This window comes from Scyliorhinus torazame, chromosome 5 (assembly GCF_047496885.1).
Source record: "Scyliorhinus torazame isolate Kashiwa2021f chromosome 5, sScyTor2.1, whole genome shotgun sequence".
NCBI lineage: Eukaryota > Metazoa > Chordata > Chondrichthyes > Carcharhiniformes > Scyliorhinidae > Scyliorhinus > Scyliorhinus torazame.
The window spans coordinates 271,350,226-271,377,345 of record NC_092711.1 but is presented as its reverse complement, the minus strand read 5'-3'; the positions used below and the strand labels follow the sequence as shown (position 1 = coordinate 271,377,345).

General features: G+C 46.1%; 1 protein-coding gene across 11 annotated transcripts in view; it reads right to left on the bottom strand.

The window, feature by feature from the left end:
- The window catches only part of LOC140421126 (phosphatidylinositol-binding clathrin assembly protein-like), a 249,774-nt gene that overhangs the window by 102,895 nt on the left and 119,759 nt on the right, over positions 1-27,120 (bottom strand). For all 11 annotated transcript variants that reach the window (XM_072505543.1, XM_072505547.1, XM_072505539.1 and 8 more), the window contains exons 3-6: positions 19,962-20,037; positions 19,721-19,823; positions 18,247-18,340; positions 13,423-13,534 (exon numbers count right to left, since the gene is read on the bottom strand). In XM_072505543.1, the coding sequence (XP_072361644.1) occupies positions 13,423-13,534; positions 18,247-18,340; positions 19,721-19,823; positions 19,962-20,037 (385 nt within the window). The remainder of the gene's footprint in view (positions 1-13,422; positions 13,535-18,246; positions 18,341-19,720; positions 19,824-19,961; positions 20,038-27,120) is intronic.

Here is a 27,120-nt window from a genome sequence, read left to right as displayed (position 1 = left end):
AGGACTATTAACAGCCCATCAACCCAGACATCTGCAGTTATACTCAGGACTATTACAGCCCATCAACCCAGACATCTGCAGTTTAATCGGCTATCCCCGGGAACAATTGCAACATATTAGCAATTGAATACCGGGCCAGACCTGTCGGCGCCTGCAGTGGCCGAAACAAAGGCAGGTGAACGACCACCCCCCGATCGGGGAATCGCCTCGCAATTGGACGTATCGAACCCAGTGATTGGGAACAAGTCCAATCACTTGGGACTCAGGGTCAAGGGCCGCCCCGAGAGGCGGGAAGCCCCTGGGCCCTATAAAGTGAGGGGCCAAGTTCAGATCTCGCTCTCTCTCTCTCCTTCGCCTGCTCGAGACCTTCGCAAGAACATCAACCGGCAACTGTAAGTTTGAATCCAGCGATCGCTATCCGATAAAGACTCCTAGCCATCGACCTGTATCAGCCTATTGAATCCCGCGGGCCAAATCCGATTGGATAAGCCATTCGTTTCCCTGACCTGGTGGGCTCTTCCTAAAGTTAAGTATTGGCCAGTAGTGATAGGTTTATTATATAGATAGTAGGATTATTGTATAAATATTACTTGTTGTATATAATAAATGACCGTTGATTTCAATCTTACTAAGCGGTGTGCTGACTTATTAATCATAACTTGAACTTGAACCACGTGGCAGTATCAGAAAGATACCTGGCGACTCGTGAGCAAAGGTGACATAATCAGAGCTAATAAACTAAGGCTAAAAAGAGCAACATAATTGGCGACTCCGCCGGGACCCGACATAGAAGTGGAAAACCACTCCGGGAGAACCCCAACAATTTGAATTAGAATCCAATCGGAAACAAAAACAAAAAAAACCCACAAGTGTTCAAGCGGTTCTGGTTAATAATTCACAATTCGGAAGTGTGTGTATGCATGCGTAACTAACAGGGTTATAAGGTAAAACTGATGGATTTTGTTGCGTCAAAACTGTCGGAAGTCTGTATTTTCAGAAATTAGCGCAAGCCGTACCCGCATCTACGACACCACCTTAGCCCCCTGTTCCAAAATTGAACGTAACGAGCAGATAAGAGAGATAGCCATGCAGGCAATGCAGCGCCTCATGAACCCCGAAGAATTTGCGGTCGCATCGATCAGCAGCGTTAGAGTGGGACAGTGTCCCATTTGGGAAGTGGAAATTTGCAAATTTCTGCAGGGCAAAGGATGGCCCGTGTGGAGCGGTTTCTGTAATAACGACGACTCAGGTCCTGGAAGTATAGGGCATACTTGGTCGGAGAACCTGAGTGAGATCCATAAAAAGAGCTTAGCAAAAGCGCGCAAGCCGATGGCAATCGTGTCCTGCATGGCACAACTGCGAGGCACGGAGGAGGTCGTCAGGACGCTCCGAAAAGAAATAGAGGGCATACATCGTATGAGTAAAATCGATGTATGCGAAATGGAAAAGGAAAACCTGGAATTGAAAAGGCAGTTAGAAGCCAAGGACAAAGAGGTGGCTGACGCCCAACGGGGTCACCAGTCTTGTCTGGCGCATTTAAGCAGTTATCAATCCCAGTATGAGAAGGCTTATCAGGACACGTAGCGTGCCATCCATAAGAAAGAGACGGAGAAGCAGGTGGAGACACTACAGAAGCAGTGTAGTGATCTCAAGGCAGCCTTGCGAGCGCTCCACGCTGCAACCATGGAACAAAGGCAGAGTACCTTGGACCATGCAAAGTGCAGAAAGCAAACTGCAGACCTGCAAGCTATGCTTTCTGTCCAAAAGGGATTCCATGACACCTTTGGGGAAGGTTTAGACCAGGAAGACGGCCCTGATTGGGAAGAACTGCAAGAGACAGCGCAGAGATATGTTATGTTCAGGGAGCATATGCGCAGGGAAAACCCCAAATGAGGAGAGCACCCCCATCCCCCACACAGCAGATAATACAGGCTCCCATGAACCCTGTAACCCGCACCGCTACAGCAGACGAGGCGGAAGTCTTATATTCCACCCCCCTCACAGTGACCCAATTACGGGACGCGTGTGCTAAAATCACACCGTTCCTCCCCGCTTCAGACCCACACCATTTCTTTGCCACCGTCAAACACCAGGCAACCATGTACGGCCTGGATGAGAAAGAGCAGGTAAAGCTCACGGTCCTCAGCTTAGACCCATCGGTCGCAGCAGCCCTTCCCGACCCACAGAATGTAGGAGGAGGCACCCTTGCAGAAATGCATACCGCGATCCTGGATGCGATCGGGTACAACCGTAGACGGTCTAAATAAATGCAGTCGGAAAAAGTCTGAACACCCCACCGCGTTCGCAGGACGCTTGTGGATTCACTTTGAAGCCGTTTTCGGCAACGTAGACCGTGCCCATTTGTCCGCAGACAATATGGCCAAATGGACCCGCACCCTTATCTCCCATGCCACGGAAGCAGGACAGAATGCCTGTAGTAATTATGACCCCTCGGAGGAGGCTCATAATGAGAAGTGGGTGGTCAAAAGATTGTCCCGCGTTTGGGAACAAGCGGCTCACGGTAAATCCGCAGCTAGAACCCCCGAGGAAAACCAAGCCGCCGCAGACGTGCAGGCAGTAAGAACCACTCTCCACAACCCCGCCTGGGTAAACGAGGGAAAGAGCAGCCCCCCCCCAGCAAAACCGCAAGAATGCTACAATTGCAGACAGTTGGGACATTTTGCCAAAGAATGCAAGGCCCCTAAAAAACCACAGAGAGCCCAACAGACAGGCACTCTCAATAAGAAAAAGGCAGAGCCCATACAAAGCGTTAGTGCCCTGTCCGATCAGACAGACTTGACCGGAACGGACTGACGGTGTACAGGCTCCCCCAGCTGGGTCTGCAATACCCTTTGGGATAGGTCAGGACGACCCGTCATCGCAGCAAAGGTTAGGGGACAGCCGATCGAGCTTCTCTGGGACACAGGAGGGTCCCGCACAACCTTAAATTCCTCCACCCTTGGTAAGGACACGTGGCCCACCACAGCCACTATCACCCTCAGCAGCTTCACAGGCCACTCACAGCAGGGACATATCACAACCCCTGTACCCATCCAGATCGGAACTATTAATACAAAACACCCCGTAGTGTTAGTCGACCATCCCCCAACAGCAGAGCACATTTTAGGGATCGACTTTTACGAACTCTCACCACCTCTCTTTCGATCCAGTCAACCAGTGTGTCTGGAAGATGGCGAAATCCGCTAGAGCCCCCGCAACACTCAATATAGGGGATTATATGAACAAAATTAGCGCAGTAGGCGAGTTTTGGTTCAACCCCACCACACTCAGCACGGACCGACAGGTTAGGGCAGTCCTGCAAAAGAACAGGGCAGCATTTGCAACCCACAAAACACGACTGTGGACGGACGACCGGTTCCGTACAGATAACCGGACCGGACCCAAGACCCCAGAAACAGTACGGATTTCCACTAGAAGCAGAGGGAGAAATCCTAAAGGTCATAGAAAGCTTATTAGAGCAGGGCGTCCTAAGATCGGTAGCCTCAACAAATAATGCCCCGATTTGGCCAGTAAGGAAACCCGACGGATCATGGCGCTTGACCATTGATTATCAGGAACTCAATAAAGTCACCCCCGCAGCAGCCCCCACCGTTGCAACAAGTCCCGAGACCATGCTCAAACAGGGACTCCATGCCCGATATTTCACGGATGTCAGTAATGGGTTCTGGTCCATTCCATTGGCAAAGGCGTGCCAGTATAAATTTGCCTTCACTTTCAGAGCGCAGCAGTACACGTGGACATGCCTGCCACAAGGCTTCCACAACTCCCCCTCCATTTTCCACCGACAGCTGGCAAATGGGCTAGCAAAATTTTCTCACCCCGAATGTCTGGTACAGTATGTAGACGACCTACTACTGCAGACAGACACAAAGGAAGAGCACATTGAGCTTCTGTCCGAACTCCTGGAATTACTACACTCCATTGGCTGTAAAGTAAACCCCAAAAAGGCCCAGATATTGGAAGAAAAAGTGGTATATTTGGGTACAATTATCACACACGGCAAACGCGAGATCGAGCACAAAAGAATTGACTCGATCGCTAAATTGCCCCTTCCCCAACACATTTCAGCCCTCCGGTTGTTTTTAGGACTGGTTGGCTACTGCCGAAACCACATTGATAGTTTCGCCAGCAAGGCAGCGCCCCTCTCAGACCTCCTAAAGAAAGGAGCCCCCTGGGAATGGCTTCCGCAGCATACGGATGCTGTGAAATCATTAAAACAGGCACTCATAGCCGCCCCCGCGCTACAAGTTCCCGACCCGCTTTCCCCTTACGCCATAGAGGTAGCGACCACAGACCGCACCCTTTCAGCCGTGCTCCTGCAGGAACGGCACGACCAGCTAAGACCCGTGGCTTATGCCTCCCGGATTTTAGATGCTGTGGAGCAGGGATTCTCAGCCTGTGAGAGGCACCTGCTCGCAGTTTTCTGGGCAGTCCAGTACTTCTCATACATTACCGGACTGAACCCCATCACCATTTTGACCGAGCACACCCCCACCCAACTTTTACTAGACGGACGACTTAAAGACGGTACCGTCAGCCAAATCCGCGCTGCTAGGTGGACCCTTCTCTTACAAGGACAGGACATCACAGTAAAACGGACAAAGACTCACACATACTTAGCGGACAATCTACAGTACCCCGGAACCCCCCATGAGTGTGAAATCATCTCGCCCCACCATAATACAGGCCCCTTTATAGCTAAAACACCCCCCAGAAAACTAGCCACTCCATCTCAGAACCCCCCTCACCCGGACACGTGTGACCCCATCAGGATGGATCTTCCACGATCCTGGATGGGCAACGCATAACAGGTTGTGGGATTTATGTGGAGGACGCGCCCTCGAGGAAATCGCATTAAAATTACCCGGGCACTTAGGCGCGCAGGCAGCAGAGTTTGCGGCCATCGCTTACATTGTAGAGCACCCAGATTCCTTCCCCAGCCCAGCAGACATATATTCAGACAGTCTATACGTCTGCAACAGTCTCACTGAATTTCGGCCCCTCTGGGAAACAAGAGGATTTGTTTCCATGGATGGGAAACCCCTCCCCTCAGCCCCATTACTCCGCCATATTCTGGAAAAAGCCAAGGACAGGACTTTTGGCATTATAAAAGTCCGCAGCCACCATCGTTCCTCCCCCCCTGGAAATGTAAAAGCCGACGCGCTGGCTAAGGCAGGATCCAGGCATGGGTACTTTTGGAAGCCCCCCCCCCCCGAGAGCGCCCCAGTGAGTGCGCCAGTGAGTGCAGTTCAGGTCGCGCAGACTAGGATCGAAGATCTAGTAGAGGCCCAGAAGCAGGATAGCGCTCTCACTGAAATCGTGAAAGGGAAGTTTCCAGCCTCATACGAGAGGTACAGAAATACAATAACCACCCATGTTGATGTGGTGCTAAAGGACACCCTTTATGTAGTTCCTGAGCAGGATAGGAATCAAATGATCTGTTTATTCCATGATGGTCATGGACACCAGGGAATCGAACCCACCGCAGCCCACCTCAAACAGCTTTGTTGGTGGGCTAATCTCAAAGAGGATGTATCCCATTACATCGAGAATTGCCTCATCTGCGCTCAGAACAACCCAGATAGATATGCCAAAAAGGCACATCTCAGCCACACCCGACCCGTTAACGGCCCCTGGACTAACCTCCAGATCGATTTTATAGGTCCATTGCCCCCTTGCAGGAATGGCTATAAATAGGTTCTGGTGGTCATAGACACTTTTACAAAGTGGGTGGAAGCATTTCCAGCCCGCACCAACACCGCGAAAACCACAGCCAAAATCCTAACCCACCACATTTTTACAAGATGGGGACACCCCGCAGTATTGAGTCGGACCAAGGTTCTCACTTTACGGGACGGGTCATGCAGAACGTCCTCACGATATTTGGCATAACCAAAAAATTTCACATTGCGTACCACCCTCAGTCGAGTGGTATAGTGGAGCGCATGAATCGGACCCTAAAAACCACCCTTAGAAAATTGGTCCAGCAGAACAACACCACTTGGGATTCGGTCCTCCCCTTTGCACTGATGTTTTTGCGTAACACTGTTTCCACCTCCACAGGTTTCACCCCACACACCCTCATGACCGGACGCCCATGAAAGGGACAGAGTACTTGTTGGGTTTAGACCTGACCAGCCCTGAAGTTACGGCCCTCACCCACGAGAAAGCCGTTGAACGATTACTTATAAATGTAAATACGGCTCAGTTAGCAGCCGCTGTTAAACTGGGCACTAAAAGAAAACAGAGCAAGGCCTGTTTTGCCAAGGTAGTACATGCAACGGAGTACAATATAGGACAACAAGTGATGTTGTCCGTGTATAACCCCAGCACATTTCTGTCTCAGAAATACTCGGGTCCATACTCCATTACGGATAAAATAAGCCCATCGGTATATAAAATCAAATACCGAAATGGTAAGACTGCATGGTTTCACATAAACCAGCTAAAGGTGTATGGAGCAGTCAAACCACTCCCACCACGTCATGCTTGACGCAGCAGACCAAACCCCGCCCACAGCCAACGTAACCACACTCACCCCTTCCACGTCCAGCCCAGACACGGACGCGCCCCCGACTCCACCCACGGACTTTACGCTCCGCCCCGGAACGCCCACAGACTGCAGCAGCACAGACAGCAACTGTGACTCTGACGACAGCCACCGCACGCTTCCCTACTATCCTGGTCCCACACCCAGCAACTCCGACTTCGACTCCAGTGACCTCTTCCTCATCACTTACTTAAATAAACCACACCACCAACCACCGAACCCCGAAACACACGGACGACCCCGACTTTGTCCCCACCCAACTCGACCCTACTCATTGGCACCGCGACAACGCCTGCAGACTCGTCCGCAACGACGAGGATGACCCCAACTCACACCACGCAGCCCTTTCCGCCCTAATTCACTCCAGAGTTTGGCACCCGGGAGAAGGTGACGACCTCGGGTCTGACTCCCAAGCCGCCAACCCCTTTGCGACCCTGTTCGCAACAGAGAACTGAGGTGTCCACATGATGATTTAAAGGAGACACTTGGTGAAAATGTTGTCCTTCCTGATGGAACCTGCAGAATGTTTCCGCTGTTCGTATGTTTGTTTAATGTTGTTCGTCCAACAGGAGAATGTTCTCACCGCCACACACCCATTCACCTGAACTTTTTAACCTTTTCCCACTGACACCCACCGCGGCCACACGCCCATTCTGCCGAAACCTCTGAGGACTTGCCTCAGACACCCACCGCCACCAGACGCTTGTTCAGCGGAACTAACTTTTCAGCTGATACTTGTTCAGGTATCAGACGCCCGATCGTAACTGCTCTTCTGATTTGATTTGACGGAAGATTCAGAACAGCAACCCCACCATAATGACTACATTTTTGTCCGTTCTTGTCGGTTGCTCAGGCAGTGGAGAAACAGCGTGAGACCCGCCCTGCTTGGGGACCCCCCTGTTGGTCAAAAACGCTCGGGTAGGGGACATACGGTATTGGTAGCCGTCCTACCCGGGGACTCCATCCAAATCTTACCCGTCGCGGCCTCATTCGACCTTTTCCTTTCAAAAACAGTTTTATTTATTTAGGCAACCTTTGGGTTGCCGTCAAATGCTATTTACATCCTAGAACATTTGGATGCTAAACTGGTCCACCATTGGGAAGTGTGCCGTGTCCTAACATTTGTTTTGAAAAAAAAAAATGGGGGAGAAGTCACATATTGTGACCAATTATAAGGGTTTAATTGGCCCCAAGAAGGACAGACACACTAACACACCGGATATTAAACCAAGGTAGTTACAGATACTATGCTTGTTTTACAGAACTTCAGAAGCTCCAGGACCGGAGAAAAACAGAACACAGAGAAAGAAAAGAAAGAGGACAGCCATGAGGACTCCTTTCATCGTGCTCAACACTCTTTTTCTGAACATTAGGTTGCGCAGCAACGCGGACCCCATTACTCCAAGCCCCCCTGCCGTTAATGTTTCACTGCCCCGCAGTACCGAGGTCCCAGTCACCAGCCATGCTGCATTATCCTGGTGTGCCAAGTTCATAACCTGGTACACCTTATCGTACGTCATTGAGGCACTGTTAGCATTGGCCATACTCTGCTGTGCAGTACAGACCATGCGCCTCCGCAAGTGGAAAAGGAGAGCGTACCGCGCTCGAACCCCGGTATATCGGATCCGATCCCCGATATTCGGCTATGACCAGACCCCAGCGACCTATAACGAATAAAGAGTATTCACTTGCGTTATTACTGTAAATAAAGAGATGTACAAAACGTTTCATTAAAAAAAATGTATGATCCTGAGCTTGACTGCCAAGCCAGGAAAGAGTATATTAAATGTTGTGATTGTTGTTGTATGTTTTAGGAAGATAGGATAATGCAATGTTTATAGAGTATTGAAGTAAAATTAGAGGTTCCCACTTTCATTTTTAGACACATGCCTCTGCCTGACATAGCGCCCTCAAGAATTGTTTAGGTAAATTTTTGTGCATAGCTAGGGTCAGAGTAGTGGCCATGTAGGAGGTGCCCCCCCGCCGGTCAGGGAACGAAAAGGACAAAATTTATGTGATCCTTCACGCTTCGCGTTAGGATCACAAGGCGGGAATGTAGCCACGTAACATGGCTGCTCCCCGATTAATTTGGCCAAAATCCGATTTAAAATGCCTAACCGGAAAGGCTGATGGGAAAAGCAGGTAACAAGACACAAACGGACAGCTGCAGGCAGAATATCATATTCGGCTCTGGGGAAGTCGGCCCAGATCGATACTCAGGACTATTAACAGCCCATCAACCCAGACATCTGCAGTTATACTCAGGACTATTAGCAGCCCATCAACCCAGACATCTGCAGTTTAATCGGCTATCCCCGGGAACAATTGCAACATATTAGCAATTGAAAACCGGGCCAGACCTGTCGGCGCCTGCAGTGGCCGAAACAAAGGCAGGTGAACGACCACCCCCCGATCGGGGAATCGCCTCGCAATTGGACGTATTGAACCCAGTGATTGGGAACAAGTCCAATCACTTGGGACTCAGTGTCAAGGGCCGCCCCGAGAGGCAGGAAGCCCCTGGGCCCTATAAAGTGAGGGGCCAAGTTCAGATCTCGCTTTCTCTCTCTCTTCTTCGCCTGCTCGAGACCTTCGCAAGAACATCAACCGGCAACTGTAAGTTTGAATCCAGCGATCGCTATCCGATAAAGACTCCTAGCCATCGACCTGTATCAGCCTATTGAATCCCGCGGGCCAAATCCGATTGGATAAGCCATTCGTTTCCCTGACCTGGTGGGCTCTTCCTAAAGTTAAGTATTGGCCAGTAGTGATAGGTTTATTATATAGATAGTAGGATTATTGTATAAACATTACTTGTATATAATAAATGACCGTTGATTTCAATCTTACTAAGCGGTGTGCTGACTTATTAATCATAACTTGAACTTGAACCACGTGGCGGTATCAGAAAGATACCTGGCGACTCGTGAGCAAAGGTGACGTAATCAGAGCTAATAAACTAAGGCTAAAAAGAGCAACAGTTGTCCTGCCCATAATCATCCAAGTAACATCTTGTACCCAAAATCAGCTCCATTTCCATCAGGCCAAGAACAGAGTGAACCCAAGGAGTTGTGATCTTTAAAATGCTCACCAGCAAGTATCAGTATTTAACTGGTAACATTTTTCCAGGTTTAGACAGTTGTAAAAATCTCCAGCTTCTATTAAGAAGAGTTGACCATGGCTGTCGGAGGGGCGGAGGTGAGGGGGAGGAGAGCTTAATATTGTTGTGCCAGAAAATGGATACATCATACTTTCTTAATGTATATCAAATTTGGTACAGAGTGCATGCTCTCTTGAAAATTCCAATGTCAACATCTTCTGGTAAGTTGTATTATGAAGAAAAGTACGATCCCATTTTCTGTCTCTTTCCCTTTGAAATACAAATACTCTAAATGAAGTTCCAGTACAGCTACAACACTGGCATCTACCTTGCTATGTGCAAAATTGCCCAGGTCTGTCCTGTATACAAGAAACAGGACAAATCCAACCCAGCCAATTACCACTCCAGCACTCGACCCTCAATCATCAGGCAAGGTGATGGAAGGGGTCATCAACAGTGCACCTACCCAGCAATAACATGCAGGTTCAGTTGGCAGTGAGGAAGGCAAATGCAATGTTAGCATTCATGCCGAGAGGGCTAGACTACAAGAGCAGGGATGGGTACTGTTGAGGCTGTACAAGGCTCTGGTCAGATCTCATTTGGAATGCTGAAAGTAGTTTTGGGCCTGTATACAAGGAAGGATGTGTTGGCCTTGGAGTGGGTCCAGAGAAGGTTCACAAGAAAGATCCCTGGAATGAAGGACTTGTCATATGAGGAGCAGTTGAGGACACTTGGTCTGTACTCGATGGAGCGTAAAAGGTGAGGGGGATATCACTGAAACTTACAGACTACTGAGAGGCCTAGATAGAGTGAACATGGAGGATGTTTCCACTAGTAGGAGAAACTAGAACCCAAGGGCACAGTCTCAGACTGAAGTGAGGATCCTTTAAAACAGAGATGAGGAGGAATTTCTTCAGCCAGAGGGTGGATAACCTGTGGAACCCATTGCAACAGAAGGCTGTGAAGGCCAAGTCACTGAGTGTCTTTAAGACAGAGATAGACAGGTCTTGATTAACAAGTGATCAGGGATTATGGGGAGAAAGCAGCAGAATTTGGAAAAAAACATCAGCCATGAATGACTGGCGGAGCAGTCTCAATGGGCCAAATGGCCTATTTCTACTCCTATAACTTATGGGCATAACTGGTTCACGGGCACTCACTTTGGGTTCCGGCAGGTTATAGTCTTGGTTCAAACATTGGGGGGGGGGGGGGGGGGGGGGGGGGGGGGGGGAAGAGAAGGAGGAGGAAAGAACTGAGCCCCAGAGGTTAGGAGAGAGTAACTGCCCTTGACATCAAGGCAGCATTTGACCAAGTATGGCATCAAGGAGCCCTAGCAAAACTGCAGTCAATCGGAATCGGGGGGACCCTCCATTGATTGAAATCACACCTGGCACAAAGGAAGATGGTTGTGGTGGTTGGAGGTCAATCACCTCAACTCCAGGACATCACTGCAGGAGCTCCTCAAGGTAGTGTCCAAGGTCCAAACATCTTCAGCTGCTTCATCAATGACCTTCCTTCCAACACAAGGTCAGAAACAGGGGCGTTCACGCCACACAAGTGCCAGGCAATGACCATCTCCTACAAGAGAGGTTCTAACCATCTCGATGACATGACCATCACTGAATCTCCCACAATCAACATCCTGGGGGTTACCATTGACCAGAAACTGAAATGGACTAAACCTATAAATACTGTGGCTGCCAGAGCAGGTCAAAGACAATCAACTCACCTCTCGACTCTCTAAAGCCTGACCACCTTCTACAAGGCACAAGTTAGGAGTGGAATAGAATACTCACCACTTGCCTGGATAAGTGCAGCTCCAACAACACTCAAGAGGCTTGACGCCATCCAGGACAAAGAGTCCGCTTTATTGCTATCCTTTCTACATACATTCAATCCCTCCACCACGAGCAGCAGTGTGTACCATCTACAAGATGCACAGGGTCTCACCAAGATTCCTTAGGCAGCACTTTCCAAACGCATGACCACTACGATCTAGAAGGGCAAGAGCAACAGATACCTGGGAATACCACCTGGATGATGCCCTCAAATCGCTCATCGTGCTGACTTGGAAATATATTGTCGTTCCTTCACTGTCGCTGGGTCAAAATCCTGGAATTCCCTCCCTAACAGCACTGAGTGCATCTACACCTCAGGGACAGCAGTGGTTCAAGAAGGCAGCTCACCACCACGTTTTCGATGGCAACTATGGATGGGCAATAAACACTGGTCTATGCAGCGACACCCACATCCTGTAAATGAGTTGTAAAAATGCCCCACTTCTCTTTTTTGCCTTTGTTCAGTGTTTGAGCAGTTCTAATTGTTCATGCTGCATGCAATTTCTTGCATCGCTGGAAAAAACTTAAAAAGGTTCAGTTTGACTTCTTTTGCCATGCATCAACTTTTAAGGGAGGTTCAGTAACTACACAACTACTAGCCAGGAAGATCCTATTTTCTCCATCATGAGAGTTTTCAGTACCGTTCTGAAAACTGTAAGAATAATGTAGTCCAAAGGGTTATTTGGTTTGAAAAACTTCAAGTTCCAGCAGAGCTTACAACTCCTCAGAGAAAACACGGAAAGATATAACTTATGCCTTTCTCTCCCGTCTGTCATTCCTTCCCTAAACTCTTCAACTTTATTAATATTGCTTCAATCTCCCCTTTCCCTCCACCCCCTTCTCTCTTATCCTCATGCCCACTGGGTCTCAGACTTCTCTTTCAGTCATTCCTCCTCCCTTTTTGGTGGGTTGTCAACCAGGGGGGTCCCACTGGCCATACACCCATCAGTGCATCCAGTTCCATTCCAGTACTGCTGCATTCGATATTCACCCTCCTTCTTCTCTCTACTCGCCCTCACCACAACTGCAGTTGCTGCCTTCACCAGAGTTCACTTGGAATTTATTTCAATTTTTTTCTTTACTATTAGATTGCTTCCATTTCAATATTTCAAACTACTATTCTTCACGATCTTCACGAACTGCACCCCCCCCCCCCAACACACACACACTTCAAACCCCCCCCCCCCCCCGCGTGCACTTTCTCTGCCCAGTGATGCAATGAATTCAGAAATGCTTTTGGAAGGAAAAGATTAAACACTACTTTCTACTGAACATGTTCCCACCACTTCAGAAACTTCCCCATTTATGCTCCCAGGGAGGTTGGAAAAATGGTTAGTTGACTAATGATGCCATAGCCAGTCACATTTAAGAGGGAGCTAGGCACTTGAAAATGTTGAAAGGTAAGCTAAAGAGCTGGATCATGGAGTTAGATTTTTTTTTAGCTTCATTAGACAATTCATAACCATAACCACAAGCTGAATGGTCTCTTTTTGTATTGAGTTTTCGATTACATACATTTTCTGTTCCATTCAGACCAGTTTGTCTCTACCAGGAGAGGAAAAGCATACAATAAAAGCTCATGGTTTTATCTTGGGGAATTAATTCAAAGTGTTGCAAAAACTCAGGCATATTCTGCACAATGGAGTTGAACAAATTGAAGAAGATAGTTCCAACTGAATGGTTAACACGGGGAGGGTGATGTCACCACTTTTTCCATTTGGAGGAAAAGGTCTGCATGACTTGTCCAGTTACAATAGACACATGTTGAATACATTGAACAAACCCAGTCTGCCTGGAATACCTTGCTATAAAACAGATTCACTGTACTGAGTTGTGATCCATAACACTGCATTAATAACAATGTTTCATTCAAACCCTTGTTCAAAGCCAAAACCTCCACTTGATATATTGCTCACCGAGTAAGTTGATGATCCCTTCATTGTAAGCTGCAAAAAGCCTGATAGAGTCTTTGAACAGTAGCATGAAGGCAGCGTTTATTACTCCATTAGTTAGTTCATTTGGATTTGCCTGTATCCAAAAACAAGAACATTAAAACATTATGTACAAAATAAAGTGGTATGCAGTGTTTAAAAAGTTCTCATCTCAAACCTAACCTTGATTTCAACCTACAAAGTAGATCAAAGTCTCAAATTTGCCCAACGTTATCTGTTAAATGTGTCTGGAAAAGATAATTGTAAGTACTAGCCCTCTAACTGGTGCAGCTAGGTCATTGCTCCTCAAATTTAGAAGCATGTCAGGAATTTAACTAGCAAGATGTGTACAGTTAAGTATTATTAAAGTTATGATTTACAGTCGAGTCACAACTAATTGAGAAGAATTTCACCCAGAGGTGAAAGTCAAACCGATAGTCACTCTGAGACAGATTCCATTAAAACAATGGTAGTACAAATAAAAATATGAATGCCAAATTCAAGGATGTTCAGATGGAACAGTCACTTAAGAAGTGGAGTGGATAAGCTCAACAAAACTGGGCATAAAGTGAAACTAAATTACACTAACCTCACTCGGAGACCTTAGGTTTGTGTGAGAAGTAGCAATGTCATACCAGTACATTGGAACTAACAGTAAAGTACATGAAGCTTTATTCTGCAAGTAACTGATGCTACCACCGGTGGAAGTGCTTGGTGGAGCAAAGCAAGTTCAAAAACTATACATATATCAAGTTGCATGAATATTGTAGATGCTGGAAATCTGAAATAAAAACAGAAAATGCTGGAAATACTCAGCAGCATCTGTGGAGAGAAAAACAGAGTTTACGTTTCAGGTCGATGGCTTTTCAGGAGAACTGGGAAAAGTTGAGAGATGTAATATGTTTTGAGCAAGGACTGGCTGAGGCAAGGGCAAAGCAAAGTCTGCAATAAAATTTAAAACAGGGGAGATTGAATGTCAAAGGGCCAAAGAGAATGGTGTTGGGCAAGAAAAGAAACAAACGCACCTAGAGCAGTTATTTTTGTTTTCAGATAGTGGTACAAGAAAACCTCCCAGAAACATGCAAAGCAAAGGAAACAAAAAGGGGATGGCAGGAGAATTTATAGTCCAAAATAGTTTTTCTTAAATAAATACATTTTTGTTTTCTTTCCAATTAAGGGGCAATTTAGCGTGGCCAATCCACCTAACCAGCACATCTTTGGATTGTGGGGGGTGAAACCCATGTAGACACGGGGAGAAAGTGCAAACTCCACACGGGATTCGAACCAGGGTCCACCGCTCCATATTCCCAGCGCTAACCACTGTGCTACCGTGCTGCCCTATTGTCCAAAATTGTTGAACTCAATGTTGCGCTCCTCAGTCAGGCCCAGAGTGTCTTTGAACCACCACCCCCCACAAAGAACAAGAACAAACAAAGAACAAAGAAAAGTATAGCACAGGAACAGGCCCTTCGGCCCTCCAAGCCCATGCCGACCATGCTGCCCGACTAAACTACAATCTTCTACACTTCCTGGTTCCGTATACCTCTATTCATGTATTTGTCAAGATGCCCCTTAAATGTCACGATCGTCTCTGCTTCCACCACCTCCTCCGGTAGCGAGTTCCAGGCACCCATTACCCTATGTGTAAAAAACTCGCCTCGTACATCTACTCTAAACCTTGCCCCCTAGTAATTGACCCCTCCCTCTACCCTGGGGAAAAGCCTCTGACTATCCACTGTGTCTATGCCCCTCATAATTTTGTAGACCTCCATCAGGTCGCCCCTCAACCTCCGTCGTTCCAGTGAGAACAAACCGAGTTTATTCAACCACTCCTCATAGCTAATGCCCTCCATACCAGGCAACATTCTGGTAAATCTCTTCTGCACCCTCTCTAAAGCCTCCACATTCTTCTGGTAGTGTGGCGACCAGAATTGAACACTATACTCCAAGTGTGGCCTAACTAAGGTTCTATACAGCTGCAACATGACTTGCCAATTCTTATACTCAATGCCCTGGCCAATGAAGGCAAGCATGCCGTATGCCTTCTTGACTACCTTCTCCACCTGTGTTGCCCCTTTCAGTGACCTGTGGACCTGTACTCCTAGATCTCTCTGACTTTCAATACTCGAGGGTTCTACCATTCACTGTATATTCCCTACCTGCATTAGACCTTACAAAATGCATTACCTCACATTTGTCCGGATTAAATGCCATCTGCCATCTCTCCGCCCAAGTCTCCAAACAATCTAAATCCTGCTGTATCCTCTGACGGTCCTCATCGCTATCCGCAATTCCAGCAACCTTTGTGTCGTCTGCAAACTTACTAATCAGACCAGTTACATTTTCCTCCAAATCATTTATATATACTACAAACAGCAAAGGTCCCAGCACTGATCCCTGCGGAACACCACTAGTCACAGTCCTCCAATTAGAAAAGCATCCTTCCATTGCTACTCTCTGCCTTCTATGACCTAGCCAGTTCTGTATCCACCTTGCCAGCTCACCCCTGATCCCGTGTGACTTCACCTTATGTACTAGTCTACCATGAGGGACCTTGTCAAAGGCCTTACTAAAGTCCATATAGACAACATCCACTGCCCTACCTGCATCAATCATCTTTGTGACCTCCTCGAAAAACTCTATCAAGTTAGTGAGACACGACCTCCCCTTCACAAAACCATGCTGCCTCTCACTAATACGTCCATTTGCTTCCAAATGGGAGTAGATCCTGTCTCGAAGAATTCTCTCCAGTAATTTCCCTACCACTGACGGAAGGCTCACCGACCCATAGTTCCCTGGATTATCCTTGCTACCCTTCTTAAACAGAGGAACAACATTGGCTATTCTCCAGTCCTCCGGGACATCACCTGAAGACAGTGAGGATCCAAAGATTTCTGTCAAGGTCTCAGCAATTTCCTCTCTAGCTTCCTTCAGTATTCTGGGGTAGATCCCATCAGGCCCTGGGGACTTATCTACCTTAATATTTTTCAAGACGCCCAACACCTCGTCTTTTTGGATCTCAATGTGACCCAGGCTATCTACACACCCTTCTCCAGGCTCATTATCTACCAATTCCTTCTCTTTGGTGACTACTGATGCAAAGTATTCATTTAGTACCTCACCCATTTCCTCTGGCTCCACACATAGATTCCCTTGCTTATCCTTCAGTGGGCCAACCCTTTCCCTGGCTACCCTCTTGCTTTTTATGTACGCGTAAAAAGCTTTGGGATTTTCCTTAACCCTATTTGCCAATGACTTTTCGTGACCCCTTCTAGCCCTCCTGACTCCTTGCTTAAGTTCCTTCCTACTTCCCTTATATTCCACACAGGCTTCGTCTGTTCCCAGCCTTTTAGCCCTGACAAATGCCTCCTTTTTCTTTTTGACGAGGCCTACAATATCTCTCGTTATCCAAGGTTCCCGAAAATTGCCGTATTTATCCTTCTTCCTCACAGGAACATGCCGGTCCTGAATTCCTTTCAACTGACACTTGAATTCCTCCCACATGTCAGATGTTGATTTACCCTCATACATCCGCCCCCAATCTTGGTTCTTCAGTTCCCGCCTAATATTGTTATAATTAGCCTTCCCCCAATTTAGCACATTCACCCTAGGACCACTCTTATTCTTGTCCACCAGCACTTTAAAACTTACTGAATTGTGGTCACTGTTCCCGAAATGCTCCCATACTAAAACATCTACCACCTGGCCGGGCTCATTCCCCAATACCAGGTCCAGTACAGCCCCTTCCCTAGTTGGACTATCTACATATTGTTTTAAGAAACCCTCCTGGATGCTCCTTACAAACTCTGCCCCTTCCAAGCCCCTAGCACTAAGTGAGTCCCAGTCAATATTCGGGAAGTTGAAGTCTCCCATCACCACAACCCTGTTGTTTTTACTCTTTTCCAAAATCTGTCTACCTATCTGCTCCACTATCTCCCGCTGGGTGTTGGGAGGCCTGTAGTAAACCCCCAACATTGTGACTGCACCCTTCTTATTCCTGATCTCTACCCATATAGCCTCACTGCCCTCCGAGGTGTCCTCCCGTAGTACAGCTGTGATATCCTCCCTAACCAGTAGCGCAACTTCACCACCCCTTTTACACCCCCCTCTATCCCACCTGAAACATCTAAATCCTGGAACGTTTAGCTGTCAATCCTGCCCTTCCCTCAACCAGGTCTCTGCAATGGCAACAACATCATTGTTCCAAGTACTAATCCAAGCTCTAAGTTCATCTGCCTTACCCGTAATACTTCTTGCATTAAAACATATGCACTTCAGGCCACCAGACCCGCTGTGTTCAGCAACTTCACCCTGTCTGCTCTGCCTCAGAGTCATACTTTCCCTATTCCCTAGTTCTCCCTCAATGCTCTCACCTTCTGACCTATTGCTCCCGTGCCCACCCCCTTGCCATACTAGTGGCCTAGCCACTCCACATGAGTTCGCTTGATGTGTTACCCACATGGATGAGGCCTTTAAGTGAGCACTGATTTCCCACTTAAGGGATTCAAGTGGCAGTGGGGCAGAAATGTTGTCCAGCCAGAGTTAATTAGGGTGGACTTGGGAAGCACCCGATTAAATACCACCCTAGCCACAAACCTGCCACATGGGAGGGCATTAAATACTGCCCCAAGTCTTAACCAGATATTAAACATCAAGCAACAAAAAAGTGGAAGTCATTTTTGTAACTAAAATGAGGTATAGTCATAATTGAGGGAACCTTCCACACAAAGCAAACACTGGCAGCATGTTTGATGGAAATAATTAAGTAGAGACCTTTGGGTAGGGCACATAAAAAACACTTGTACGTACATCAAAATCTAAGAGCGCATCCAGCTGATTCTGTATTAGAGGCAGAGTCTTCAGCAGTTTCTCTGTATTCATAGTTCTCATTACTCCATCCATCCTACAAGAGCATACAAAATGTTAGTCGTATTTATTTATATGATCGTGCTATCAATTGAACATTCCTCCCATTTCACCGGGCTGAAGAGAATACATTGTTCGGTGGAGATAAATGACATGGCTATCTGTAGAGCATGGGGGAAAAAAAAATCTAAATTTTGGTTTTGAGTGAGATCAAGTACATATTGACAAGGTTTTCATGAACATGCTACGTTTCTATTCGTACAAATCATAAAGCACAATATATTCTTAACAGCATTCAGACATTCCATATATTTACAGACATTCCATATATTTACAAGAACTAGCAGATGTCACAAGATGTTGTTCAGTAAATCGGAAGATAAGAGTCATCTTATCTCCGGTTTTATCTTTTAAAAATTATAGTGTATTGGTCACATCCCTCTGGAAATCAAACTTCCAATATATAAAACAGTTATAAGAAAATGTTTGTTAACAAAAAGATATTCCAATAGACCAAAGAAAAAGTGAAGCATGTTTCACAAAAATGTGTAGGAGACCAATGGCAAAGCCTATACAAATGGAAATAAAAGAATTAAAAGTAATTAGCTCAAGGTAAAAATAAAGTTAAAAGTGGAAGAAGTAAGGTGGTGGGGGCGGGGAAGAAACTATATTCAGCAACGTTGAGCTTAAAATAAAAGGTGGGTAGCAAAGCACTGAAATTCATGTTTCAGCCCCTGGAAACAGGCAAAGGCTTGAGAAAATGTTACTGATTAGCAATACTATGGTGACAACTAGGAATAAGTTTAATCATTATGGTGTAAATTATTTAGTTATAAGTCAGAAAAAAAGAACACAAATTAAATTACATCAAAAAATGTTTAGTGATGGTCGGTTGAAAAAGAAACTGGAGAATAAAATCGTAATTCTTTGACGGAACAAAGTCAAATCAATGAATGCTAAATCTCTCAAAGTACTTTTCTCCTGTTTTGGATTGGCATGCAGAGATTAAATACGGGATATGTAGAGCATGGGACTTTATTATACAGATTGTAAATGTCAAACACTATTCAGAGAACATGGGATTAAATGTGTTCACACCTGAAATATTAATCTATCCAATCTCACTTCAGATATTGATTAATTTGCTGAGAGTTTCCAGCATTTTCTTTTCTTTTTTCAGCATTTTTTCTTTATTAGGACTAAGCTTTTGTCTTAGATGTGTTTTATTTTTATTTTTTTTACTGACAATCTCTTGAAATTTGTAACATCATATATAATTTCATTATTATTTTCTACGCACTAATTACTCCCATATTGCTAATACTACATAGGATTCAATCCTACACTAAATACTGCATCAATGCCACCCCATGCAAGATATTTGTCTACCTGGCTAAGAACCACTTAATAGACATACCCTCTTTTCATTTTGGTGAAGTCGACTGCCATTAGTCTGTAGGAGAGTGCCTTTTCATTTAGATATCTGCTATACCGTCTGATGAAAGTAGACATGTCATATCCTACAAGGATGGAAGAGAATGTTTTTAAGTTTATATGATCAATTTAAGATTGGGGGTGGAGTGAGGAAAACCAACTTTAATAATCCATATATTGGTTAGACCTAAATAATATGTTCTTTACTCACAAATATAACTCACCTTGCATGGCACTTTTATCCAAAAAGTTATTCAAGTTGAACAATGTGTTTCTTGAAGCCAAATACTGGATAAAACGCTGCAAGAAAGAGGTCATTAGCCGGAGTTTGAAATTTGGCACAATATCAGTTTCAACACCAAAGTTATTTGATCCAATGCACATTTGAAAGCATACTCTATTTACCCATTGAATTTCTGATGCTGAACACCACCCAGCAACATGCATTAAGCATTTTAATGCACGGTAGCATTGTGGATAGCACAATTGCCTCACAGCTCCAGGGTCCCAGGTTCGATTCCCGGCTTGGGTCACTGTCTGTGCGGAGTCTGCACGTTCTCCCCGTGTGTGTGTGGGTTTCCTCCGGGTGCTCCGGTTTCCTCCCACTGTCCAAAGATGTGCAGGTTAGGTGGATTGGCCATGCTAAATTGCCCATAGTGTCCAAAATTGCCCTTAGTGTTGGGTGGGGTTGCTGGGTTATGGGGATAGGGTGGAGGTGTGGGCTTGGGTAGGGTGCTCTTTCCAAGTGCCGGTGCAGCCTCGGTGGGCCGAATGGCCTCCTTCTGCACTGTAAATTCTATGAAATTAATATCAAGTCTAAAACTAAATTCGAGAACCTGGTCAAATAATATTAACATTACATTTTAACTTATTCCTTTAGAATACTCGATTTGAGGTTGCATCCATGAGACCAACATTAGTTACAACAATCCCATCAATACCATCGACCTCAACCTTCTCTTCTAATAATGATAATAATAATCTTTATTATTGTCACAAGTAGCCTTACATTAACACTGCAATGAAGTTACTGTGAAAAGCCCCTAGTCACCACACTCGGCACCAGTTCGGATTCAGAGGGAGAGTTCAGAATGTCCAATTCACCCAACAGCATGTCTTTCGGGACTTGTGGGAGGAAACCAGAGCACCCGGAGGAAATCCATGCAGACACTGGGAGAACGTGCAGACTCCGCACAGACAGTGACCCAAGCAGGAATCAAACCTGGGACCGGCGCTGTGAAGCAACAGTGCTAACCACTGTGCTGCCCCTCAAAGGAGAACAACCCAAACTTCTTCAATCTATTCACATAACCAAACATTTTCCTCACTGGAATAATTCTCAAATCTTTGCAATGCCCTTACTAAAGCCATTACGTCCTGAGAGTAGCAGTTAGATGGGAACACCACCTGCAAATTTCCCTCCAAGTCGCACACCATTCTGACTTTGAACTCTATAGTCATTCCTTCACTGTTAATGGGTCAAAGTGGTGGAGCTCCCTCTGGAATGGCTGTGTCTCTTTAGGTGTATCTACTTTTAAATTCATTTACGGGATGTGGGCGTCGCTGGCTCGGCCAGCATTTATTATCCACCCCCCTTTTCCATAGAGAAGGTGGTGGTGAGCTGTTTCTCATTGAGGTGGTGGTGAGCTATTTCTTGAACTGCTCCAGTCCCCGAGTTGTAGGTATACCCACAGTGCTGTTAGGCAGGGAATTCCAGGATTTTGACCTGTACCACAGGGATTGCAGCTGCTCAAGCCAATAGTTCACCACCATCTTCTCAATGGCAATGAGGGATGACAGTGGACGTTGGCCATGCCAATGACACAATCATTTCACGAGCAAAAAAAAGTCTCCAACCATTCCCAATAGTGGAGATTTTTTTTCTCTTCCTACAGCTCAACTCTTCTCTCTTTCCCGCCCAACTAAAAGAAATGTATATTCCCATACAGCCATTCCGTTCTTCCAGGCCTCAATGGCAGCCAAAGACATCCAGGTTTATTCGGTTCAGTGCTGTGTATGCTGTTCAATTAAAAACCTAACCAATTTTAGTGATTCTCCTACTACTAATATAGATCATAGAATTTACAGTGCAGAAGGAGGCCATTCGGCCCATCGAGTCTGCACCATCCGTTGGAAAGAGCACCCTGCTTAAGCCCACACCTCCACCCTATCCCTGTAACCCAGTAAACCCACCTAACATTTTTGGACACTAAAGGCAATTTAGCATAGCCAATCCACCTAACCTGCACAACTTTAGACTGTGGGAGGAAACCGGAGCATCCAGAGGAAACCTACACACACATGGGGAGAACATGCAGACTTCACAGACAGTGACCCACGCCAGGAATCGAACCTGGGACCCTGGAGCTGTGAAGCAACTGTGCTAACCACTCTGCTACCGTGCCGCCCACCCACTGTGCTACCATGCCACCCACACAGTAAGGTACAAACAGTGAAATCTAGTAAATCTGCAACATACTTAAAGAAAATGTAGATATGGAAAACAGACAAGTGAGAGTTAACACACCAACATGTTTTTAACTGGATGTGAAAACATATCCTTTCATTATCTGGTGGAAACCTTTGAAGGCTACAAATCATAAACTGACTGTTCGCTCCATGGTAAGAAAAAAAGAAAGCAAAGTTGATCTTGTCTGGTACATGCAGATTTTAACAGCAGCTACTTGACAGTAATCAACCATTAATATGTTGAAATGGTTATCGGCAGATGCTCATCTCGACTTTTGTGCTGGGCTTCCCCATCGTGCAGGCTGGGGATGTTTGTCTCCTGCGAAAATTAACTGCTAGAGCTTCTGCTTTAAAGCACATTCCAATTATGGGTCCACGGACCAAAAATAATAAAAGAAATGGGAACAAAGGAAATAAACAGGAAGTACTCTTACACCTCCTACCTCTTCACTGAATCAGAGTTGATCCCCCAGCTTGATGGTAATGATGAAGTAGGGGGATATGCCAGGCTATGAGGTTATGGATTATGATTGTATATGATTCTGCTTCTGTTGATGCCCCACACAGTGTCCCACAGATGCCTAGTTTGAATTTGCTAGATCTGTTCACAGAATCACAACAGTGCAGAAGAGGCCCTTTAGCCCATCGAGTCTGCTCCGACAAGTGAAAAAACACCTGACCTCCTACCTAAACCCATTTACCAAGCACTTGGCTCATAGCCTTGAATGTTATGACATGCCAAGTGCTCATCCAGGTACTTTTTAAAAGGATGAGAGAATTCCGTCTCTACCACACTCACAGGCAGTGCATTTCAAACCGTCACCACCCTCTGGGTAAAAAAGTTTTTCCTCAAATCCCCACCAAACCTCCTGCCCCTCACCTTGAACTCGTGTCCCCTCGCAACTGGCCCTTCAACTAAGGGGAACAGTTACTCCCTATACACCCTATCCATGCCCCACAATCTTGTACACCTCGATCAGGTAGCCCCTATTTATTTTCAGACTCCTATTTATTGACTACAGCTCCGCCTTCAACACTATAATCTCGGCCAAGCTCATATCAAAGCTCCAAAACCTAGGACTTGGCTCCTCACTCCGCAACTGGATTCTCGACTTTCTGACCCACAGACCACAATCAGTAAGGATAAACAACACCTCCTCCACGATAGTCCTCAATATTGGGGCACCGCAAGGCTGCGTACTTAGCCCCCTACTATACTCCCTATATACACACGACTGGCAAACTTTTGGTTCCAACTCCATCTACAAGTTTGCTGATGACATGACCATAGTAGGTCGGATCTTGAACACAGACGAGTCAGAATACAGAAGGGAGATAGAGAACCTAGTGGAGTGGTGCAACAACAAAAATCTATCCCTCAAAGCCAGGAAAACTAAAGAGCTGGTCATTGACTTCAGGAAGCAAAGTACTGCACACACCCCTGTATGCATTAACAGGGCCGAGGTGGAGGTGGCTGACAGCTTCAAATTCCTAGGTGTGCACATCACCAACAATCTGTCCTGGTCCACCCATGTCGACGCCACCACAGCACCTATACTTCCTCAGGAAACTAAGAAAATTTGGCATGTCCACAGACTTTTACCAACTTTTGCATATGCACCATAGAAAGCATTCTATCGGGCTGCATCACAGCCTGGTATGGCAATTGCTCGGTCCAGGACCGCAAGAAACTTCAGAGTCGTGAACACAGCCCAGTCCATCACACGAACCTGCCTCCCATCCATTGACTCGATCTACAACTCCCGCTGCCTGACCCCTCCCACCCGGCTTGCTCACTCTTCCAACTTCTTCCATCAGGCAGGAGATACAAAAGTCTGAGAACACGCACAGATTCAAAAACAACTGCTTCCCCGCTGTTACCAAGCGCCTAAACAACCGTCTTATGGACTGACCCGATTAATACTACACTCCTGTATGCTGCACCCGTTGCCGGTTTCTATGTATTTACATTGTGTAACTGGTGTTGCCCGATTATGTATTTAAAAAAAAAATTATTTTCATGTACTAAATGATCTGTTTGAGCTGCTCGCAGAAAAATACTTTTCACTGTACCTCGGTACACGTGATAATAAACAAATCCAATCCCTCAGTCTTCCCTGCTGCAACAAAAACAGCCCTAGCCTATCCAATCTCCCTTCACAACTTAAATGTTCCATCACAGGCAACATCCTGGTGAATCTCATCTGCACCCCCTCCAGTGCAAACACATCCTTCCTATAATGTGGTGACCAGAATTGCACACAATAGTCCAGCTATGGCCTCACCAAAGTTCTGTACAACGCCAACATGACCTCTCTGCTTTTGTAATCTGTGCCTCGATTTATAATGACAAGTGTCCCATATGCCTGTTTCACCAGCCTATTAACTTGCCCTTCCACCATCAGAGATTGATGGATAAACACGCCAAAGTCCCTTTGTTCCTCAGAACTTCCTAGTGTCATGCCTTTCATTGAATACTTCCTTGTCAAACTACTCCTTCCAAAGTGTATTACCTCACACTTTTCAGGTCTGTCCATTTGACCATCCAGTCTATAATTTTCCTGTAATCCAAGGCACTCACTGTTAACCATCTGGCCAATCTTTATGTCATCCGCAAACTTTCTGATCCTACCCCCCACATAGTTTATATAAACAACATAGATAACAATGAATAATAGCACAGATCCTTGTAGTACGCCACTGGACACTGGCTTCCAGCCACTAAAGCACCAGGCTGTCATCACCCTCTTGTCTCCTACAACTAAGCCAATTTTGAATCCACCTCATCAAATTACTCTGTATCTCATGTGCATTTGCCTTCATTATAAGTCTTGTGGAACCTTGTCAAAGGCTTTGCTGAAATCCATATGCACTACATCAACTGCACTACCCTCAGCTACACACCCGGGCACCTCTTCAAAAAAATGTAATCAAATTTGTTAGGCATGACACCCTCTGACAAAGCCATGCTGACTATCCCTGATCAAACCTTGCCTCAAGTGGAGATAGATTCTCTCTTCAGAATGTTCTCCAATAGGTTCCCTACCACTGATGAGAGACTCACCTGGTCTGTAGTTCCTTGACTTCTCTCCACAATCCATCTTTAGTGTAACCACATTAGCTGTTCGCGTCTGGCACTCTCCCCTTGGGCAGAGAGGAATTAAAAATTTAGGTCAGAGCCCCTCCCTCACCTCCCATAGCAGCCTGGGACACAATTAATCCAGACCCGAGATTTGTCCACTGCCAACACATTGTCACTCCCTATGTTAATTTGAACCTCGCAGTCTCTCTCCGAGATCCATACCTACATCCTCATTCTCTTGGGTAAAGATAGATGTGAAGTATTCGTTCAACACCCTACCAATGTCCTCTGTCTCCATCCACAGACGGCCCCCTTGGTCCCTACTCTTTCCCTGGTTATCCTCTTCCCATTGATATTCTGCTAGATTTTGGGATATCCAAATTCTCATATCCCCTTTGCTCTCCTAACTGCTATTTAAGCTCCACCCTGCACTTCGTACTCCACTAATGCCTTCACTGATTTGCTCCCCTTGGACCTGCTAAAAGCCTCACTTTTCCTTTGAAATCTACCCGATTTTGTACCTGCTAAAAAAGCCTCACTTTTCCTTTGAAATCTACCCGATTTTGTACCTGCTAAAAAAGCCTCACTTTTCCTTTGAAATCTACCCGATTTTGTACAGTCGTAGTGCCAGACAGCACAACGGAAGGTATTCTCCAAACTCACCTGATGAAGGAGCTGCGCTCTTAAAGCTAGTGATTCGAAACAAACTTGTTGGACTTTAATCTGATGTTGTAAGATTTACTGTTCTCAATAAAAGGTGGGATTTTATCTCCACAAGGACTATGAGGTGGTCACTCCTCCCAATACTGTCATGGACAGATGCTTCTGCGACAGGTAGATTGGGGAGGATGTTTTTCCTTCCAGTTGCATCCCTCACGACCTGCCGAAGACCCAGTCTAGCAGCCATGTTCTTTAGGACTTGGCCAGCTCAGTGACTAATGATGTTACTGAGCCACTCTTAGGTGAGGTAGTGTATAACACTGGGTCACCACCTATAAGACCATAAGAAATAGGAACAGGAGTAGGTCGTTCGGCCCCTCGAGGCTGCTCCACCATTCAATAGAATCATGGCTGATCCGACAGTCATAGAATCAGTACAGTGCAGGAGGCCATTCAGCCCATCAAGTCTGCACCAACCCTCCGAATGAGAACCCAAATATGGCCCACACCCCCATCCCAATACCCTCAGAAAAAATTCCTCTTCATCCAAGTCTTAAATTGGCACCCCTTTATTCAGAGACTATGTCCTCTGGTCCTAGAGGGGAAACACTCTCTCAGCATTAACCCTGTCAAGCCGCTTAAGAATCCTATATGTCGCTCCTGTTGGTGGGACATACCCAGGGATGGTGGCGGTTGTGTCTGGGAGGACATAGTCATACACACAGAATCTTACTAACATACAGACAATAGCAGACTTGACTAGTCTGTGGGACAGCTCTCCCAATTTTTGCACAAGCCCCTATGTTGGCAAGGAGGACTTTGCAGGGTCGACAGGGCTAGGTGCGCTGTTGTCATTTCTGGTGCCGAGGTCAATGCCATGTGGTCTGTCCAGTTTAATTCCTTTTAGATTTCATAATGATTTAATACCACTTAGTGGCTTGCTGAGCCATCTTAGGGAACAGTTCAAAGTCGACTACATTGCAGGTCTGGCCTACATGTGATTTCAGACTGGCAGACAAAGATTAAGAGCAGGAGTAGGCCATTCAGCCTACCATACATAAATTCATGGTTGATTGGACACGTGCTGGTAATTGGACGATAGGTAGGATGAACATTAATGGATTGCTTGCTTTTATCACAAGTAATATAAATTCAAAATTGAGCAAGCGATG